Below are 19,253 nucleotides of genomic sequence, written 5' to 3'. Positions count from 1 at the left end.
AGACATGATACAGACACACCTATTATAAACTATAACATTACTAAGAGACATGATACAGAAACACCTATTATAAACTATAACATTACTAAGAGACATGATACAGAAACACCTATTATAAACTATAACATTACTAAGAGACATGATACAGACACACCTATTATAAACTATAACATTACTAAGAGACATGATACAGAAACACCTATTATAAACTATAACATTACTAAGAGACAGGACATGATACAGAAACACCTATTATAAACTATAACATTACTAAGAGACATGATACAGAAACACCTATTATAAACTATAACATTACTAAGAGACATGATACAGAAACACCTATTATAAACTATAACATTACTAAGAGACATGATACGGAAACACCTATTATAAACTATAACATTACTAAGAGACATGATACAGAAACACCTATTATAAACTATAACATTACTAAGAGACATGATACACAAACACCTATTATAAACTATAACATTACTAAGAGACATGATACGGACACACCTATTATAAACTATAACATTACTAAGAGACATGATACAGACACACCTATTATAAACTATAACATTACTAAGAGACATGATACAGAAACACCTATTATAAACTATAACATTACTAAGAGACATGATACAGAAACAATCAAATGATGATCAGTAAGAAAATAACTTCCAGATAAGCAAATCGATCTGCAGTTAAAACGCTAAAGAGGTCAACTTTTCATTGAACCAGAATGGACAAGGCTCATGAAACAGGCTACAGTTACGGTAACTGTAAATGTCAAATCATTGATCACATACATACCTGAGAGAAGCCTACCAATTCTAACCAACAGAGTTGTGCCACTTGCTCTTGCTTTCCGTGCCTCGTTCTTTTCTAACTTTCGCTATGAATGTTTTCCTATGAAACCAGGGTTTTGAGACTTTGTCCCCTCATTAATGTTATGTTGGCAGACTCATTCAGAGCTATAGATTGTCAGTTTACAGGTTTACACATACAAAGGTACTTGCGGTATCATAAATTATATTATTTTTGCACTTATGACCGACTGGGCCAAACCCTGGGTGTCCTACGCTGCAAGACTAGGTTTTCCCGCTGAGTTAAAGTCTAAAGGTTTCAAACAAACCACACACCTGACAGAGCCACATTCATCACACTTCCCAATAATAAATGTTCTTAATGAATCCTCTCGACATCATTGATAATATTCCCTCATTATTGTCATTCTCTCCCAGTATAGAGCTTCATAAAGCTTCATTCTTCTGTATTTTTATTCCTCTTGTGTTATTATTTAGATAGTTTCTAATTTTTTTAACTCTGCATCGTTGGGAAAGGGCTCGTTAGTAAGCATTTCACGGTAAAGTCTACCCCTGTTTGTATTAGGCGCATGTGACAAATAAAAATTTGACTTGATTTGATTTGACTATCAATAAGTCCAGATTTAGAGGGTCATGTTTAACTCTGCTCATTGAAATTCTCTTTGATGTCTTCATCTCCCATCTTTCATATTAGAAAATATGACTATATTTGACTAAATGCACTATATTGTAGATACTGTATAGACTATTATATAAGGTTCTGAAGCCTCATCTTCTCCTGAATTCTCTCTACAACACCTGCAGCCTATAAGGAGTCAAACAGTTTCCAAACAGGTTGTAGAATATTTATTGCAATTTAATTAGATTTTCAAGATACAGATAATAATGTATATTAACACTCTATTAACATGGAGTCGCTATCGTTCCATTTTAAAATGTGTCCGGTGTCCAGGTTTGTATCTGTTGCAAAATGTATATAAAATAGATGAACTGTGTGTAATAAAAAATACCGCTATCATTGTCCACACAGCAGGAACATGAGGAAGACAGCGGTGTTCTAGAAGCGTCCACGCAGCAGGACCATGAGGAAGACAGCAGTGTTCTAGAAGCGTCCACGCAGCAGGAACATGAGGAAGACAGCAGTGTTCTAGAAGCGTCCAACGCAGCAGGAACATGAGGAAGACAGCAGTGTTCTAGAAGCGTCCACGCAACAGGAACATGAGGAAGACAGCAGTGTTCTAGAAGCGTCCACGCAGCAGGAACATGAGGAAGACAGCAGTGTTCTAGAAGCGTCCAACGCAGCAGAAACATGAGGAAGACAGCAGTGTTCTAGAAGCGTCCAACGCAGCAGGAACATGAGGAAGACAGCAGTGTTCTAGAAGCGTCCAACGCAGCAGGAACATGAGGAAGACAGCAGTGTTCTAGAAGCGTCCACGCAGCAGGAACATGAGGAAGACCGCAGCCAGGAGAATACAGAGAGTACACACTGTAGGAACCACGATCTCTGTTACCATCTCCATGTGGCTCGTCAACGGATCTAGAATAATCATTTGAATGTATTTCACACCCAGGTCTGCTACACACCAGTCAGTCAATAAAAAATAAAAAATAATTGAGTCCTAAGTAGGCCTACCTAAACTTCATCATGCACTGGCCAAACCTTTGGCATCCCTTCCTGTTCCTTATTGTCCTGCTGGGACTTTCTTCTAGCTGGAGGGGCAAACAAAGAAAAGTCCTGTTAGAGAATGTCTTCCCATGTACTTTTGTAGTAGTTCAACTATTTGTAGTTCAACTATTTGTAGTTCAACTATTTGTTGAAAAGTGCCAATTAGAGTCAGAATGTTCCTTTGTTTGCCCTGGCAGCCAGATTCAGCCCAATGTCCCTGCATGCTGAAGTTGTTGGAGCTGAGTGACATGCACTATGTAAAATACTTTCAAATAGTTCAACATTTCAAGTTGAAAGTATGTGCTTGATTTAGGCTGGAGTTCCCGTTTTTGGGACTACTCTATTGAGTCCGTTGTACTGGGGCTTACTAAATCAAGTATATCGCAGCTCAAGTATTGGAAAGTCTTTGCCATAATGTATTTTAGCCAGGGGTCCGATGGTTTTGGGGTGTAGCCTACTGTACTGTACTGACCCAGGGGCCTGATGGTGTTGGGTGCTGGTGGTGTTGGGTCTGGTGGTGTTGGGGTCTGGCAGTGTTGGGGTCTGGCTATGTTGGGGTCTGGTGGTGTTGGGGTCTGGTGGTATTGGGGTCTGGCTATGTTGGGGTCTGGTGGTGTTGGGGTCTGGCTATGTTGAGGTCTGGTGGTGTTGGGGTCTGGTGGTGTTGGGGTCTAGTGGTGTTGGGGTGTTGGGGTCTGGGGGTGTTGGGTTCTGGTGGTGTTGGGGTCTGGTGGTGTTGGGGTCTGGTGGTGTTGGGGTCTAGTGGTGTTGGGGTGTTGGGGTCTGGGGGTGTTGGGTTCTGGTGGTGTTGGGGTCTGGTGGTGTTGGGGTCTAGTGGTGTTGGGTCTGGTGGTGTTGGGGTCTGGCAGTGTTGGGGTCTAGTGGTGTTGGGGTCTGGGGGTGTTCGGGTCTGGTGGTGTTGGGGTCTGGCGGTGTTGGGGTCTAGTGGTGTTGGGGTCTGGGGGTGTTGGGGTCTAGTGGTGTTGGGATCTAGTGGTGTTGGGGTCTGGTGGTGTTGGGGTGTTGGGGTCTGGGGGTGTTGGGTTCTGGTGGTGTTGGGGTCTGGTGGTGTTGGGGTCTAGTGGTGTTGGGGTGTTGGGGTCTGGGGGTGTTGGGTTCTGGTGGTGTTGGGGTCTGGTGGTGTTGGGGTTTAGTGGTGTTGGGTCTGGTGGTGTTGGGGTCTGGCGGTGTTGGGGTCTAGTGGTGTTGGGGTCTGGGGGTGTTGGGGTCTGGTGGTGTTGGGGTCTGGGGGTGTTGGGGTCTAGTGGTGTTGGGATCTAGTGGTGTTGGGGTCTGGTGGTGTTGGGGTCTAGTGGTGTTGGGTCTGGTGGTGTTGGGGTCTGGTGGTGTTGGGGTCCGGTGGTGTTGGGGTCTGGTGGTGTTGGGGTCTAGTGGTGTTGGGGTCTGGTGGTGTTGGGGTCTGGTGGTGTTGGGGTCTGGTGGTGTTGGGGTCTGGTGGTGTTTGGGTCTGGTGGTGTTGGGGTCTAGTGGTGTTGGGTCTGGTGGTGTTGGGGTCTGGCGGTGTTGGGTTCTGGCGGTTTTGGGTTCTGGCGGTGTTGGATTCTGGCGGTGTTGGATTCTGGCGGTGTTGGGTTCTGGAGGTGTTGGGGTCTGGCGGTGTTGGAGTCTGGCGGTGTTGGGGTTTGGCTGTGTTGGGGTGTGGCGGTGTTGGGGTCTGGCGGTGTTGGGTTCTGGAGGTGTTGGGTTCTGGCGGTGTTGGATTCTGGCGGTGTTGGATTCTGGCGGTGTTGGGTTCTGGAGGTGTTGGGGTCTGGCGGTGTTGGGTTCTGGCGGTGTTGGGTTGTAGTGTAGTCTACTGTACTGTACTGACCTGCAGCTAGCAGCTGGTTACTGGAGGAGCATGTCTCTGTGGCTTTCCTTTTCCAGCTCTCCACCTGTAGAGAGACCATAAAAATAAATGAACCAACTAACCAATCAATCAACCAACCAATCAATCAATATGCATTAATACAGCCCGTAAAAAAAAGGTCTGTCACAAAACAGCACAGAGGAAAACTTTGAAGAAAACTTCAACGGTTCTGAACCAAATAGAATAGGCCTGTATCAGGTGTGTACAGGCGTCTGTGACTGACAGACTGTACCTCTCTCTGGTTGGGGAATCCATTGGAGCTGATGATGCGTTTGTAGTACTGAACAGAGGCTTTTGGGTAACGTGGTTTATTCTTGTTGAGGAAGTCCACGTAGAACAGGCCAAACCTCTCAGAGAAGCCTTCGTCCCACTCAAACTTGTCCAGCAGCGACCAGGCTGTGTAGCCCTTCACATTCACTCCGTCCTTAACGGCTGTCATGTGGAGAAAAGACCAACAGAGGGTGCTATAGGAATTAATTTGCTCAGTATCAATAGAGTACATTTTTTAAATTTTTTAAACATTTTAGTCATTTAGCAGACGCTCTTATCCAGAGCGACTTACAGTTAGTGAGTGCATACATTTTATTTTTTTCATACTGGCCCCCCGTGGGAATCAAACCCACAACCCTGCCGTTGCAAGCGCCATGCTCTACCAACTGAGGTACACGGGGCTACAGAGTACACAGTGAAACTTCAAACACACTCAAAACACCTGTTTTGTCCTAAAATGATACCAGTTCACTAAAACAGTTTTTATTCATAACAAGTAATTCACGTTTTACTAAACCTCTATGATTTTCTATTATTTTCTCTACAGTGTACTAAACCTTTCTTCAAGGTAATATTAAGAGGATGTTATTTCCTCTGATAGATAGGTTCCTCACCCTTCAGCATCTCATTGATGTAATCCTTGAAGTACTGCATCCTCCAATCATCACACAGGTCTGTGCACCTCTGCACCTTCTCTGACACCCCGTTCTCTGTCACGTAGATCATGGGGTTCCCATACTGGGTCTAGTAGAGAGACAGGGTGGGGAGGAGACAGGGAGACAGGGAGACAGGGTGGGGAGGAGACAGGGAGACAGGGTGACAGGGTGGGGAGGAGACAGGGAGACAGGGTGACAGGGAGGGGAGGAGACAGGGAGACAGGGAGACAGGGTGGGGAGGAGACAGGGAGACAGGAAGACAGGGTGGGGAGGAGACAGGGAGACAGGGTGACAGGGTGGGGAGGAGACAGGGAGACAGGGAGACAGGGAGGGGAGGAGACAGGGAGACAGGGAGACAGGGAGGGGAGGAGACAGGGAGACAGGGAGACAGGGAGGGGAGGAGACAGGGAGACAGGGTGACAGGGAGACAGGGTGACAGGGAGACAGGGTGACAGGGTGAGGAGACAGGGAGACAGGGTGACAGGGAGGGGAGGAGACAGGGAGACAGGGTGACAGGGAGGGGAGGAGACAGGGAGACAGGGTGACAGGGAGACAGGGTGACAGGGAGACAGGGTGACAGGGTGAGGAGACAGGGAGACAGGGTGACAGGGAGGCAGGGTGGGGAGGAGACAGGGAGACAGGGTGACAGGGAGGGGAGGAGACAGGGAGACAGGGTGACAGGGAGACAGGGTGACAGGGAGACAGGGTGACAGGGTGAGGAGACAGGGAGACAGGGTGACAGGGAGGCAGGGTGGGGAGGAGACAGGGTGTGGAGGAGACAGGGAGACAGGGTGACAGAGAGGCAGGGTGGGGAGGAGACAGGGAGACAGGGAGACAGGGAGGGGAGGAGACAGGGAGACAGGGTGACAGGGTGGGGAGGAGACAGGGAGACAGGGAGACAGGGAGGGGAGGAGACAGGGAGACAGGGAGACAGGGAGGGGAGGAGACAGGGAGACAGGGTGACAGGGAGACAGGGTGACAGGGAGACAGGGTGACAGGGAGACAGGATGACAGGGTGGGGAGGAGACAGGGAGACAGGGTGACAGGGAGGGGAGGAGACAGGGAGACAGGGTGACAGGGAGGGGAGGAGACAGGGAGACAGGGTGACAGGGAGACAGGGTGACAGGGAGACAGGGTGACAGGGAGACAGGGTGACAGGGAGGGGAGGAGACAGGGAGACAGGGTGACAGGGAGGGGAGGAGACAGGGAGACAGGGTGACAGGGAGACAGGGTGACAGGGAGACAGGGTGACAGGGAGACAGGGTGACAGGGAGGGGAGGAGACAGGGAGACAGGGTGACAGGGAGACAGGGTGACAGGGAGACAGGGTGACAGGGTGAGGAGACAGGGAGACAGGGTGACAGGGAGGGGAGGAGACAGGGAGACAGGGTGACAGGGTGGGGAGGAGACAGGGAGACAGGGTGACAGGGAGGGGAGGAGACAGGGAGACAGGGTGACAGGGAGACAGGGTGACAGGGAGACAGGGTGACAGGGTGAGGAGACAGGGAGACAGGGTGACAGGGAGGCAGGGTGGGGAGGAGACAGGGAGACAGGGTGACAGGGAGGGGAGGAGACAGGGAGACAGGGTGACAGGGAGACAGGGTGACAGGGAGACAGGGTGACAGGGTGAGGAGACAGGGAGACAGGGTGACAGGGAGGCAGGGTGGGGAGGAGACAGGGTGTGGAGGAGACAGGGAGACAGGGTGACAGAGAGGCAGGGTGGGGAGGAGACAGGGAGACAGGGTAACAGGGAGGCAGGGTGGGGAGGAGACAGGGAGACAGGGTGACAGGGAGGCAGGGTGGGGAGGAGACCGGGTGTGGAGGAGACAGGGTGACAGGGAGGCAGGGAGGAGACGGGGAGACAGGGAGGGGAGGAGACAGGGTATGGAGGTGACAGGGAGACAGGGTGACAGGGAGGAAGGGTGGGGAGGAGACATGGAGCCAGGGTGACAGGGTGGGGAAGAGACAGGGTGTGGAGGTGACAGGGAGACAGGGTGGGGAAGAGACAGGGTGTGGAGGTGACAGGGAGACAGGGTAGGGAAGAGACAGGGAGACAGGGTGGGGAAGAGACAGGGTGGGGAGGAGACAGGGTGACAGGGTAGCGAAGAGACAGGGAGACAGGGTGACAGGGAGGCAGGGTGGGGAGGAGACAGGGAGACAGGGTGACAGGGTGGGGAGGAGACAGGGAGACAGGGTGACAGGGAGACAGGGTGACAGGGTGGGGAGGAGACAGGGAGACAGGGAGACAGGGTGACAGGGAGGGGAGGAGACAGGGAGACAGGGTGACAGGGAGACAGGGTGACAGGGTGGGGAGGAGACAGGGAGACAGGGTGGGGAGGAGACAGGGAGACAGGGTGGGGAGGAGACAGGGAGACAGGGTGACAGGGAGACAGGGTGACAGGGTGGGGAGGAGACAGGGAGACAGGGTGGGGAGGAGACAGGGAGGCAGGGTGGGGAGGAGACAGGGAGACAGGGTGACAGGGTGGGGAGGAGACAGGGTGGGGAGGAGACAGGGAGACAGGGTGGGGAGGAGACAGGGAGACAGGGTAGGGAAGAGACAGGGAGACAGGGTGGGGAGGAGACAGGGTGGGGAGGAGACAGGGAGACAGGGTGGGGAGGAGACAGGGTGGGGAGGAGACAGGGAGACAGGGTGGGGAGGAGACAGGGTGGGGAGGAGACAGGGTGGGGAGGAGACAGGGAGACAGGGTGGGGAGGAGACAGGGTGGGGAGGAGACAGGGAGACAGGGTGGGGAGGAGACAGGGTGGGGAGGAGACAGGGTGGGGAGGAGACAGGGAGACAGGGTGGGGAAGAGACAGGGAGACAGGGTGGGGAGGAGACAGGGTGGGGAGGATACAGGGAGTCAGGGTGGGGTAGAGACAGGGAGACAGGGAGCATAAGTCAAATAAAGTGCAAACTCCACACTGAATCAAGAACACCTCCAAACCCACCTGGAAGTAGTTGAAAGTTGTTAACATACAGTATTTGAAGTCTGGCTGGTAGGACAGTCATGTGTGTTATACCTTGACGAAGTTGAGCAGGCGTCTGAATCCCCAGGGGACAGAGTAGAGCCACTCAGAGCCGGGGTCGGGCCAGCGAGGGTCCACCAGCTCGACCAGGTCGCGGTCGGTGAAGTAGCTGTTCCCGCGGCCAGACGGGTAGTTCTTCTGGGTGATATAGCGCGTGGTGAAGTGGCCAATACCCAGGAAGTCACAGGTGCCCTTGATGTAACTCTTCTCCTGGGAAGAGAAGACTGGGAGACGGGAGATTCCCAGACCCTGCTGGGCACTCTTCCTACCTGGAGACCAGAGAGAGAGAGAGACCAGCTTACACTATGACCTCTAACCCTTAACCCTAACATTGGGAGGAGAAGACAGGGAGACGGGAGATTCCCAGACCCTGCTGGGCACTCGTCTTGTCTGTGGAGAGAGAGGCAGCAGGTGTGACAGTGACACATATATGTTTCTATGTCCTGTTACATATAAGCAGGGATGGAACTTAATGATTTTGGGCACGGGCAAGTACACTCAGTAAAAAGAAGGTGCTATCTAGAACCTAAAATGGTTCTTCGGCTGTCCCCATAGGAGAACCCTTTGAAGAACCCTTTTGGGTTCCATGTAAAAACCCTTTCCACAGAGGGTTCTACATGGAACCCAAAAGAGTTCTTCCTGGAACCAAAAAGGGTTCTCCTATGGCGACAGCTGAAGAACCCTTTCAGAGTGTAGACCACCATTTTTACTATCCCGGGTCTATAATCTGTGCCATTCGATATTTCAAAAGACAGCCGGCGAGCTAGTTGGGTCGATTTTCTACTAGCCTGGTCTGAACAGTACTAGCCTCAGGCTAGCAGGCTAGTTGGGTAGATTTTCTACTAGCCTGGTCTGAACAGTACTAGCCTCAGGCTAGCAGGCTAGTTGGGTACATTTTCTACTAGCCTGGTCTGAACAGTACTAGCCTCAGGCTAGCAGGCTAGCTTCATTTAAACGCTGTGGGTTGTTCCTGGAAATGGAACACCTAGCTGTGACAATACATTACTTGCCTATGTAGTCTTTCATGACCTGAGGGTAGTCCCCATTGAAGATGGGTGTAGCGAACCAGCCCATGTAGAACTGGACATATCTCTCTGCTGCCTCGATGTCTCTCTGGTTGGTGATGTCCACTGGCTCCCCCCAGTCTGCCAACAACGAGATCCCAACCAAGCCTTTCTGTTTGCTTCGCCATTGAGTGTCATAAGTGTGCCAAACCTTAGCATGTGCCTGTTCAAATGAAGAAGAAGACAATATATATTATTCTGTATCAGGTGACAGACAGTACAGTAGGCCAATAAATGGAATTAGATTCCTGACAATATGAAATATAATGATCTTATAAACAACTAGTGATTACCTTGATAATGTGGTGGGCAGCTTTGTAGGCCCCAGTGCCCCTCAGCTTCAGTCCAGGTGCATGTTCTCCGGTCTCATAGCCCTCCACAGCGCTAGACTACAAAAAACTGTCTCATAGCCCTCCACAGCACTAAACTACAAACACAGTCTCATAGCCCTCCACAGCACAAAACTACAAAACACAGTCTCATAGCCCTCCACAGCACTAAACTACAAACACAGTCTCATAGCCCTCCACAGCACTAAACTACAAACACAGTCTCATAGCCCTCCACAGCACTAGACTACAAACACAGATACAGTACACTGCATTACTGTACACTAAGACAAATATAATGTTTATGGAAGTCCTGAGTCAAAATACATTGTGTCAAATACTTTAAAATACTTTAGCCTATTTGAAAGTATTTGATACATGTATTTGGCTCTGGTTCATGGGTAAGCTAACCTACAGTACTCTTCTGGAGGAGGATGGTTCATATACTGTGTGTCTGCCAAGTGGCACCCTATTCCCTATATAGTGCACTACTTTTGATCAGAGTCCTATGGGCCCTGGTAAACATTAGTGCACTATATAGGGAATAGGGTGCCATTTGGAACACAGCCTGTGTGTCCATCAGATAATGTATTATGGATCATGTATTACGGATCATGTGTTATGGATAATGTATTGTCTTACCCATGGGTTGTTGAAGGTCATCCAGTATTTGACTCTGTCACCAAACCTCTCAAAGCATAAGTTGGCAAAGTCGTTGAAATAGTTCACCATGCTGACGTTCTGCCATCCACTATACTTCTCCTCTAAGACCTGGGTGGTAACAGGGAAGGAAGGTTACTATAGGTCACACAAGACCTGGGTGGTAACAGGGAAGGAAGGTTACTATAGGTCACACAAGACCTGGGTGGTAACAGGGAAGGAAGGTTACTATAGGTCACACAAGACCTGGGTGGTCACAGGGAAGGAAGGTTACTATAGGTCACACCAGACCTGGGTGGTAACAGGGAAGGAAAGTTACTATAGGTCACACCAGACCTGGGTGGTAACAGGGAAGGAAGGTTACTATAGGTCACACCAGACCTGGGTGGTCACAGGGAAGGAAGGTTACTATAGGTCACACAAGACCTGGGTGGTAACAGGGAAGGAAGGTTACTATAGGTCACACAAGACCTGGGTGGTCACAGGGAAGGAAGGTTACTATAGGTCACACAAGACCTGGGTGGTAACAGGGAAGGAAGGTTACTATAGGTCACACAAGACCTGGGTGGTAACAGGGAAGGAAGGTTACTATAGGTCACACCATGTCATGGATAGGGAATGTGTTGTAGTAGACTTGTCATCTGGGATCATCATAACAGGAAACATCCCTCCACACTCTTCTTTCAATGAAGCCACTGATACAAATGCAGTACAGTCAGGTCCACATACGTTTGGGATTTATATGGAGTTAGATTACTGACAACATTATTTAAATCTGGATTCTGTAAATATATGGATTAAAAAATGTGTCATGTTTTGCGTTGAACTGTATCTTTGTATGTGCTAGCTCAGCAAGCTAATAGCGATTCACTACTGGTTAGCATACAGTCAGTCAGTTCTCAGTCAGTCAGTACCTAGTCAGTCAGTACCTAGTCAGTCAGTCAGTACCCAGTTAGTTAGTACCCAGTCAGTCAATCAGTACCCAGTCAGTCAATCAGTACCCAGTCAGTTAGTCAGTACCCAGTCAGTCAGTACCCAGTCAATCGGTACCCAGTCAGTTAGTCAGTACCCAGTCAGTCAGTACCCAGTCAATCAGTTCCCAATCAGTAAGTCAGTACCCAGTCAGTCAGTACCCAGTCAGTCAGTCAGTACCCAGTCAGTCAGTACCCAGTCAGTCAGTTCCCAATCAGTCAGTCAGTACCCAGTCAGTCAGTTCCCAATCAGTCAGTCAGTACCCAGTCAGTCAGTACCCAGTCAATCAGTACCTAATCAGTCAGTCAGTAACCAGTCAGTCAGTACCCAGTTAATCAATACTCAATCAGTCAGTCAGTACTCAGTCAGTCAGTCAGTACGCAGTCAGTCAGTACCAAATCAGTCAGTACCGAGTCAGTCAGTACCCAGTCAGTCAGTCAGTACTCAGTCAAGTCAGTACCCAGTCAGTACACAGTCAGTCAGTCACTACCCAGTCAGTCAGTACCCAGTCAGTCAATCAGTACCCAATCATTCAGTCACTACCCAGTCAGTCAGTACCCAGTCAGTCAGTACCCAGTCAGTCAGTACCCAGTCAGTCAGTACCCAGTCACTACCCAGTCAGTGAGTACCCAGTCAGTCAGTACCCAGTCAGTCAATCAGTACCCAATAATTCAGTCACTACCCAGTTAGTCAGTACCCAGTCAGTCAGTACCCAGTCAGTCAATCAGTACCCAATCATTCAGTCACTACCCAGTCAGTCACTGCCCAGTCAGTCAGTACCCATTAAATCAGTACCCATTCAGTCAGTCAGTACCCAGTCACTACCCAGTCAGTGAGTACCCAGTCAGTCAGTACCCAGTCAGTCAATCAGTACCCAATCAGTCAGTCAGTACCCAATCATTCAGTCACTACCCAGTCAGTCAGTACCCAGTCAGTCAGTACCCAGTCAGTCAGTACCCAGTCAGTCAATCAGTACCCAATCAGTCAGTCAGTACCCAGTCATTCAGTGCCCACCTGTGGCAGATCCCAGTGGTACAGGGTGACTATTGGTGTGATGTTATTGTCCAGGAGCATGTTGATCAGGTCATCATAGTATTTTATCCCCTTCTCATTGATGTGGTCAGCTGGAGAGGAAAAAAAGACATTTCCATTACCTATAACATTCACGAAAAACATTATGAAGCTTTGTCCTGGACAAAGTGGAGAATCTGGACTATGAAGTATGTTCAGTGGAGAATCTGGACTATGAAATATGTTCAGTGGAGAATCTGGACTATGAAGTATGTTCAGTGGATAATCTGGACTATGAAGTATGTTCAGTGGAGAATCTGGATTATGAAGTATGAAGCATTTACTTTTGATTCCGTTGGGAAAGATCCTTGGCCAGGAGATGGAGAAACGATAGTGGTTAAACTTCATGTCCTTCATCAAGGTGATGTCATCCTAGAAGATATTGACAATGTCATGTCAAAGTGTCAATTGAGACGGAGCCATATGGTTCAAATATCAAATGGCACCCTATTTCCTTTGCAGTGCACTACTTTTAACCACTTTTTACTATACAGGGATAGTCTGTCTACTGTCTATGCAGTCTATTCACCTTGAATTTGTAGTATCCTTCGCAGGAGTGGTCTCCGGTGTCGTTGAGGAAGATTTTTCCCTTCTTGTGGGCGAACACGTCCCAGATGCTCATCCCCTTGCCATCCTTGTCCCAGGCTCCCTCTGTCTGGTACGCAGAGCCCCCAGCCCCCCAGGAAAACCCTTCAGAGAGATATAGAGGTTAGCTGTCTGGTACACAGAGCCCCCAGCCCCCCAGGAAAACCCTTCAGAGAGATATAGAGGTTAGCTGTCTGGTAAGCAGAGCCCCCAGCCCCCCAGGAAAACCCTTCAGAGAGATATAGAGGTTAGCTGTCTGGTACACAGAGCCCCCAGCCCCCCAGGAAAACCCTTCAGAGAGATATAGAGGTTAGCTGTCTGGTAAGCAGAGCCCCCAGCCCCCCAGGAAAACCCTTCAGAGAGATATAGAGGTTAGCTGTCTGGTAAGCAGAGCCCCCAGCCCCCCAGGAAAACCCTTCAGAGAGATATAGAGGTTAGCTGTCTGGTACACAGAGCCCCCAGCCCCCCAGGAAAACCCTTCAGAGAGATATAGAGGTTAGCTGTCTGGTAAGCAGAGCCCCCAGCCCCCCAGGAAAACCCTTCAGAGAGATATAGAGGTTAGCTGTCTGGTACACAGAGCCCCCAGCCCCCCAGGAAAACCCTTCAGAGAGATATAGAGTTGTCACGTCTCCTCCTGTGGCTCCCCTCCGGCGCTCTGATTCGCCGGTCTACTGAGCCACCGGTCTGAGTGCACCACCTCGGCAACACCGGAATGGAAACCCAACGCACCCTAATCACCTCCAGCGCACCTGCACCTCATCATCTCATCACCACCCCTATTTAGCCCTGGACTGTTCTGGAAGATGTTGTGTGTGATTGTTTAGCTTCGTGTCGTTTACTCTATCTTTGTTATTTCTCTTTCTCATTGTTTAGTAAACCTTGACCTTGTTAATTCCTGCGTCTGCGTCCTGCCTCTTCGTATACTCAGTACTCGTCACAGAATCACACACCAAACGAAAATGGATGCAGCAGGAGTTTCCCAGTGCCTGGACCAGCACCAGCAGCAGCTTGCCCAGTTGAACGCCGCCATGCAGGAAGTGCTCCAAACTCTGCTAAATCTGCCCAGCGCTCCGGGTCCACCTCAGGGTGCGGCGAGTGCCCCAAATCCACCTGTTCCCGTGCTATCACCCATTTCTGCGGGAACCCTCGCCCTACCGGAGCGCTATGACGGTAAAACTACTAAATGTAGTGGCTTCCTGCTACAGGTTTCACTTTATCTGGCGCGTCAGCCTCGGGCATATACATCTGACCAAGCCAGGATAGCGCTGGTGATTTCGCTCCTTCAAGGAAAGGCGCTGGATTGGGCCACGGCAGTTTGGGAAGGAGAGGAGGCAGTGGCGCTTCCCTATCCCACCTTCCTCGCTCGGTTCAGGGTAGTGTTTGATCATCCCACGGAGGGAAAGGACGGGGGTGAGCGTCTCCTCCATCTACAACAGAGAGAGGGGCCCGCGTCCGAGTACGCTCTGAGCTTTCGCACAGTGGCGGCGTCTTCCGGCTGGAATGAGCGTGCTCTGCGCACGGCCTTCAGGAGAGGCTTACGGGAGGACATCAAGATGGAACTCGCATGTCGGGACGACGAGATGGACCTCCTTGATACCCTCATCACCACGGCCATCCGTCTAGACGACATGTTGAGAGAGAGATGGCGTTCCCAACACCTCCCGGAGCCTCGTCGCTCACCCCATCTGAGCTATGGAAGCCGCCCTGCATCTGAGTCATCACCCATGGAGGTGGGCAGCACCCCCTACACCACCACGGACCACAGATCTCCTGCCAGCTCCCTATCTAGGCGGTATGACTCCCGTCGCCGCTCCGTGAGTGTTAGGTCAGCTCCTATCACAAAACCATTGTTTTTAGTTCCCATAACGGTGTCTGGTTATTCCTTCTCTTCCACTTCTACTGCTATGATAGATTCCGGATCAGCGGAGAACCTTATAGATAGGGAGCTGGTCTCTGAATGGGGGTTGCCCACCGTGCCACTGCTATCTCCTCTACACGTCACATCACTGGACAATAAACCCCTTGGATCAGGCACCATTACGCACGTCACTCTCCCCATCACCATCACCATTCCCACACTACCGGAGCACCACGAGGAGCTGTCATTCCACATCGTCACGTCACCCCTTCACCGGATCGTCTTGGGATTGCCCTGGCTCAGACTACACAACCCCACCATCAATTGGAGCACCAAGAGGATCACAGCCTGGTCCACCTCATGCCGGAAGACCTGCCTGTCGGTGGTTTGTTGTTCCACGTCTGTGGAGAGTCCGGAGTCCGCCCTCCAGCCCAACATTCCACATGAGTACGCAGATCTCTCTGATGTCTTCTCTTCATTAAAGGCTAGGTGTCTCCCTCCTCACAGGCCCTGGGACTGCACCATTGACCTGCTGGAGGGACAACACTCCCCAAAGAGTCGCATTTACCCCCTTTCCATGGCGGAGACTGAGGCCATGGAGAAGTATGTGGCGGAGACCCTGAAACAGAGGTTCATCAGACGCTCTACCTCGGAGGACTGAGACCATGCATTGACTACAGGGGGCTGAACGCAGTCACCACCAAGTACCGGTACCCCCTCCAATCTGGTTCCGTCGGCCATCGAGCAGCTACGAGGGGCCCGGTACTTTACCAAGTTGGACCTGAGGAGTGCCTACAACCTGATCCGAATCCGGGTGGAAGACGGCATTCAGCACTACCTCAGGCCACTATGAATACCGCGTCATGCCCTACGGCCTAGCCAACACACCTTTTGTGTTCCAGTCCTTCGTCAATGACTTGTTCCGGGACATGCTGAGTAGACAGGTGGTGGTGTACATCGACGATATCCTGATCTACTCGGCTACATTCGAGGAGCACGTCAGGGACGTTCGAGCTGTCCTACTCCGCCTCCAGGAACACAGCCTGTTGGTGAAGGGGGAGAAATTCCACCAACAGGCCATCTCCTTCCTGGGATACTGGATCAGTCCTCAGGGGGTGTTCATGGAAGGAGTGAAGACGGACGCCATCAGCTCATGGCCATTTCCCACCACCATCAAGGGCCTACAGAGCTTCCTAGGCTTCGTTAATTTCTACCGGCATTTAATCAGGTCCTTCAGCTCCATAGCCGCCCTGCTCACCTCTCTCCTTAAGGGTGGGCCTCAGAAGCTGCCCTGGAATCCTGAGGCTGACGCTGCCTTCAAGAGGATGAAGGAGAGGTTCAACACAGCGCCCATCCTAAAACACCCAGATCCTTCTCGTCCTTTCATCCTGGAGGTGGACGCATCGGAGGAGGGTGTGGGTGCGGTCCTCTCCCAGCGGCATGGTAAGCCAGAGAAAATGTATCCCTGTGCCTTTTTCTCTAAAAAGCTTACCCCCGCAGAGAGGAACTATGGAGTTGGTACAGGGAGCTGTTGGTGGTGGTCCTCGCTCTGGAGGAATGGAGACACTGGCTGGAGGGCGCAGTCCATCCATTCCGGATTCTTACTGACCACCGGAATTTGGAGCACATACGGGCAGCGAAACGGATGAACTCTCGTCAAGCCAGGTGGGCCCAATTTCTCACTTGCTTCCAATTCATTCTGTCCTACCGCCCAGGATCCCAGAATGTGAAGGCCGACGCACTCTCCAGGATGCACCATACCGGAGAAAGGAAGGATCTGGGGGTCCTATCCTGCCCTCGTCTCTCATCGTTGCTCCTGTCGTTTGGGATGTGGACGAAGACATCCGCCTGGCGGCTCAGGAGGACCCAGCGCCTGCCAACGCCCCTGCGGGGCATGTGTATGTACCCACCAGTGTCCGTGACCACCTGCTGATCTGGGCGCACACTACCCTTACGGCAGGGCACTCTAGTATTACGCACATTCTCTAGCCCAAAAATACTGGTGGCCCACCTTGGCTTCTGATGTCTCCCGCTATGTCAACTCCTGTTCCGTATGTGCCCAAACGAAGACACCTCGAACACCCCGGCAGGCAAACTAGTTCCTCTCCCAGTGCCTCAGCGACCTTGGTCACACCTGTCCATAGACTTTGTCACCGACCTTCCACGTTCTGACAGCTTCACCACAGTCCTGGTGGTCGTAGATTGGTTCTCCAAATCATGCCGTTTTTTGCCACTAACTGGTCTTCCTTCTGCTCTCCAGGTCGCTGAGGTCCTGTTCCAACAGGTCTTCCGGCATTATGGACTTCCGGAGGACATCGTCTCGGACCGTGGCCCCCAATTCACCTCCCGAGCGTGGAAGGCTTTCCTGGAGAAGATCGGGCCACGGCCAGCCTCACTTCTGGGTATAGGCCTCAGTCGAATGGGCAGGTGGAGCTCATGAACCAGGAGCTGGGGAGGTTTCTTCATTGTCACTATCAGGACCGGCAGGGTGAGTGGGAAAGGTTTCTTCCCTGGGCAGAATATGCCCAGAACTCCCTCGTTCACTCCTCCACGGGGCTCACTTCCTTCCAGTGCGTCCTGGGGTACCAGCCAGCCCTGGCCCCTTGGACACCCAGCCAGATCGATGCGACCGCTGTCGACGAGTGGTTCCACAGGGCCGGACAGGTCTGGGACGCCGCCCATGTCCATCTCCAGTGGGCCATTCGTCGGCAGAAGGACCAACCCAGCTAACAAAATTACGTTCCAGGACGTGACCACAAAGTTATTTTAGTCCCCACATAAGTCATGATAACGTTATTGTGAAACTTACAGACGATGTTCCAAAATGTATTTCTATCATTCCGATTGTAACGTTATATGAAGACAAACCACAGCTCTAAATGTAACGTTATGAAATGTTCCTAGGATATCTCCAAAATAACATGATATTCAGAACCTTTCATGGACTACCAAGGAACATTTTTAATGTTCCCATGATGTCTGTATAGCGACCTGATATTTATAACCTCTATAATACTTATTAGAAACGGGCTATGACATTCAGTACCTCTGGAAGACTTAAGGGGAATGTTACAAATGTCTCAGTTACGTTCCTTGTTAGCTGGGAAGCCGACCGCCACCGCAGTGAGGCCCCTGTATTCCAGCCTGGGGATCGTGTCCACAAAAAACCTCCCTCTCCGCCTGCCCTGCAAGAAACTGAGCCCCCAGTTTGTGGGGCCGTTTAAGGTTCTCCGGCGGATAAATGAGGTATCATACCGGCTGCTCCTTCCCCCTCACTACCGTGTCTCACCCACTTTTCATGTGTCTCTCCTCAGGCCGGTGGTTCCTGGTCCTCTGGCGGATGCTGTCCCCCGGGGTACGCCTCCTCCGCCCCTGGACATTGACGGGAGTCCGGCATATGTGGTGAGGGACCTGCTGGACTCCAGGTTCCGTGAGGGACCTGCTGGACTACTGTCACGTCTCCTCCCGTGGCTCCTCTCCGGCGCTCTGATTCGCCGGTCTACTGAGCCACCAGTCTGAGCGCACCACCTCGGCAACACCGGAATGGAAACCCAACGCACCCTAATCACCTCCAGCGCACCTGCACCTCATCATCTCATCACCACCCCTATTTAGCCCTGGACTGTTCTGGATGATGTTGTGTGTGATTGTTTAGCTTCGTGTCGTTTACTCTATCTTTGTTATTTCTCTTTGTCATTGTTTAGTAAACCTTGACCTTGTTAATTCCTGCGTCTGCGTCCTGCCTCTTCGTATACTCAGTACTCGTCACAAGAGGTTAGCAACAACTCTTCATTCCTGTGAGAAAATAAATTACATGTCTCTCGCTCTCTCTCTCTCTCTCTCTCTCTCTCTTAATTTCTGTAATTCTTATTCTGCAGATCTTATTTCTAGTTGTATAAATATGTTTTGCTGTTAGTTATAGACCTTTTTAACATGATTCGGTCACTTCTGCATTTCTCCTTGTACAGTCGCCTACCAGTTGGGAAAGTGCCATAGTAGAATGATCCGCGTTCACTCTTGGTCCAGTCAAAGTCTTCGCTGGCTGACACACACAGCACCAGCACAAGCACATGCTGCGGCTTCAGCATCCGCTGTAGTAACATGGTGTTGATCTGTCACAGGTGGCTCACTGTCTCCGGTCACACCTGTACATAGAAGGAAGAATCACACAGTATTTTTTATAAACGCTTAAGAGTTACTATGAATACTTATAGTCAGTGTCATAACACTGTACTTCATAGAAAGTGTTACCCTTTATTCTTTTACTTTAATGCCAATGAGTAGAAACTGATCTCAGATAATACTTAAACACTCATCTCAGGGATGAATTACTGTGTAATTAACACCATTGTATTAATATTATACAGAGCTCAAACTGCAGATAGTTTGTCTCAAG

At 50.7% G+C, this 19,253-nt stretch overlaps 1 protein-coding gene across 1 annotated transcript; it reads right to left on the bottom strand.

The window, feature by feature from the left end:
- Positions 1–2,056: 2,056 nt before the first annotated feature.
- On the bottom strand, positions 2,057–18,960 carry LOC311119608 (lactase-like protein; the record flags this gene model as incomplete). Its single annotated transcript, XM_084194286.1, has 12 exons — positions 2,057–2,367; positions 4,328–4,391; positions 4,599–4,798; positions 5,251–5,380; positions 8,313–8,583; positions 9,325–9,545; positions 9,676–9,771; positions 10,354–10,482; positions 12,358–12,467; positions 12,699–12,786; positions 12,944–13,104; positions 18,834–18,960. The coding sequence occupies 12 exons, from the start codon at positions 18,958–18,960 to the stop codon at positions 2,252–2,254; spliced, it is 1,713 nt and encodes a 570-aa protein (XP_084050412.1). The 3' UTR covers positions 2,057–2,251.
- Positions 18,961–19,253: the final 293 nt, after the last annotated feature.

Source organism: Coregonus lavaretus (genome assembly GCF_964263955.1).
Source record: "Coregonus lavaretus genome assembly, contig: HAP1_SCAFFOLD_428, whole genome shotgun sequence".
In the NCBI taxonomy this organism is placed as follows: domain Eukaryota; kingdom Metazoa; phylum Chordata; class Actinopteri; order Salmoniformes; family Salmonidae; genus Coregonus; species Coregonus lavaretus.
Note: the sequence above shows the minus strand (reverse complement) of the source record. Positions and strands in the feature narration are given on the sequence as shown.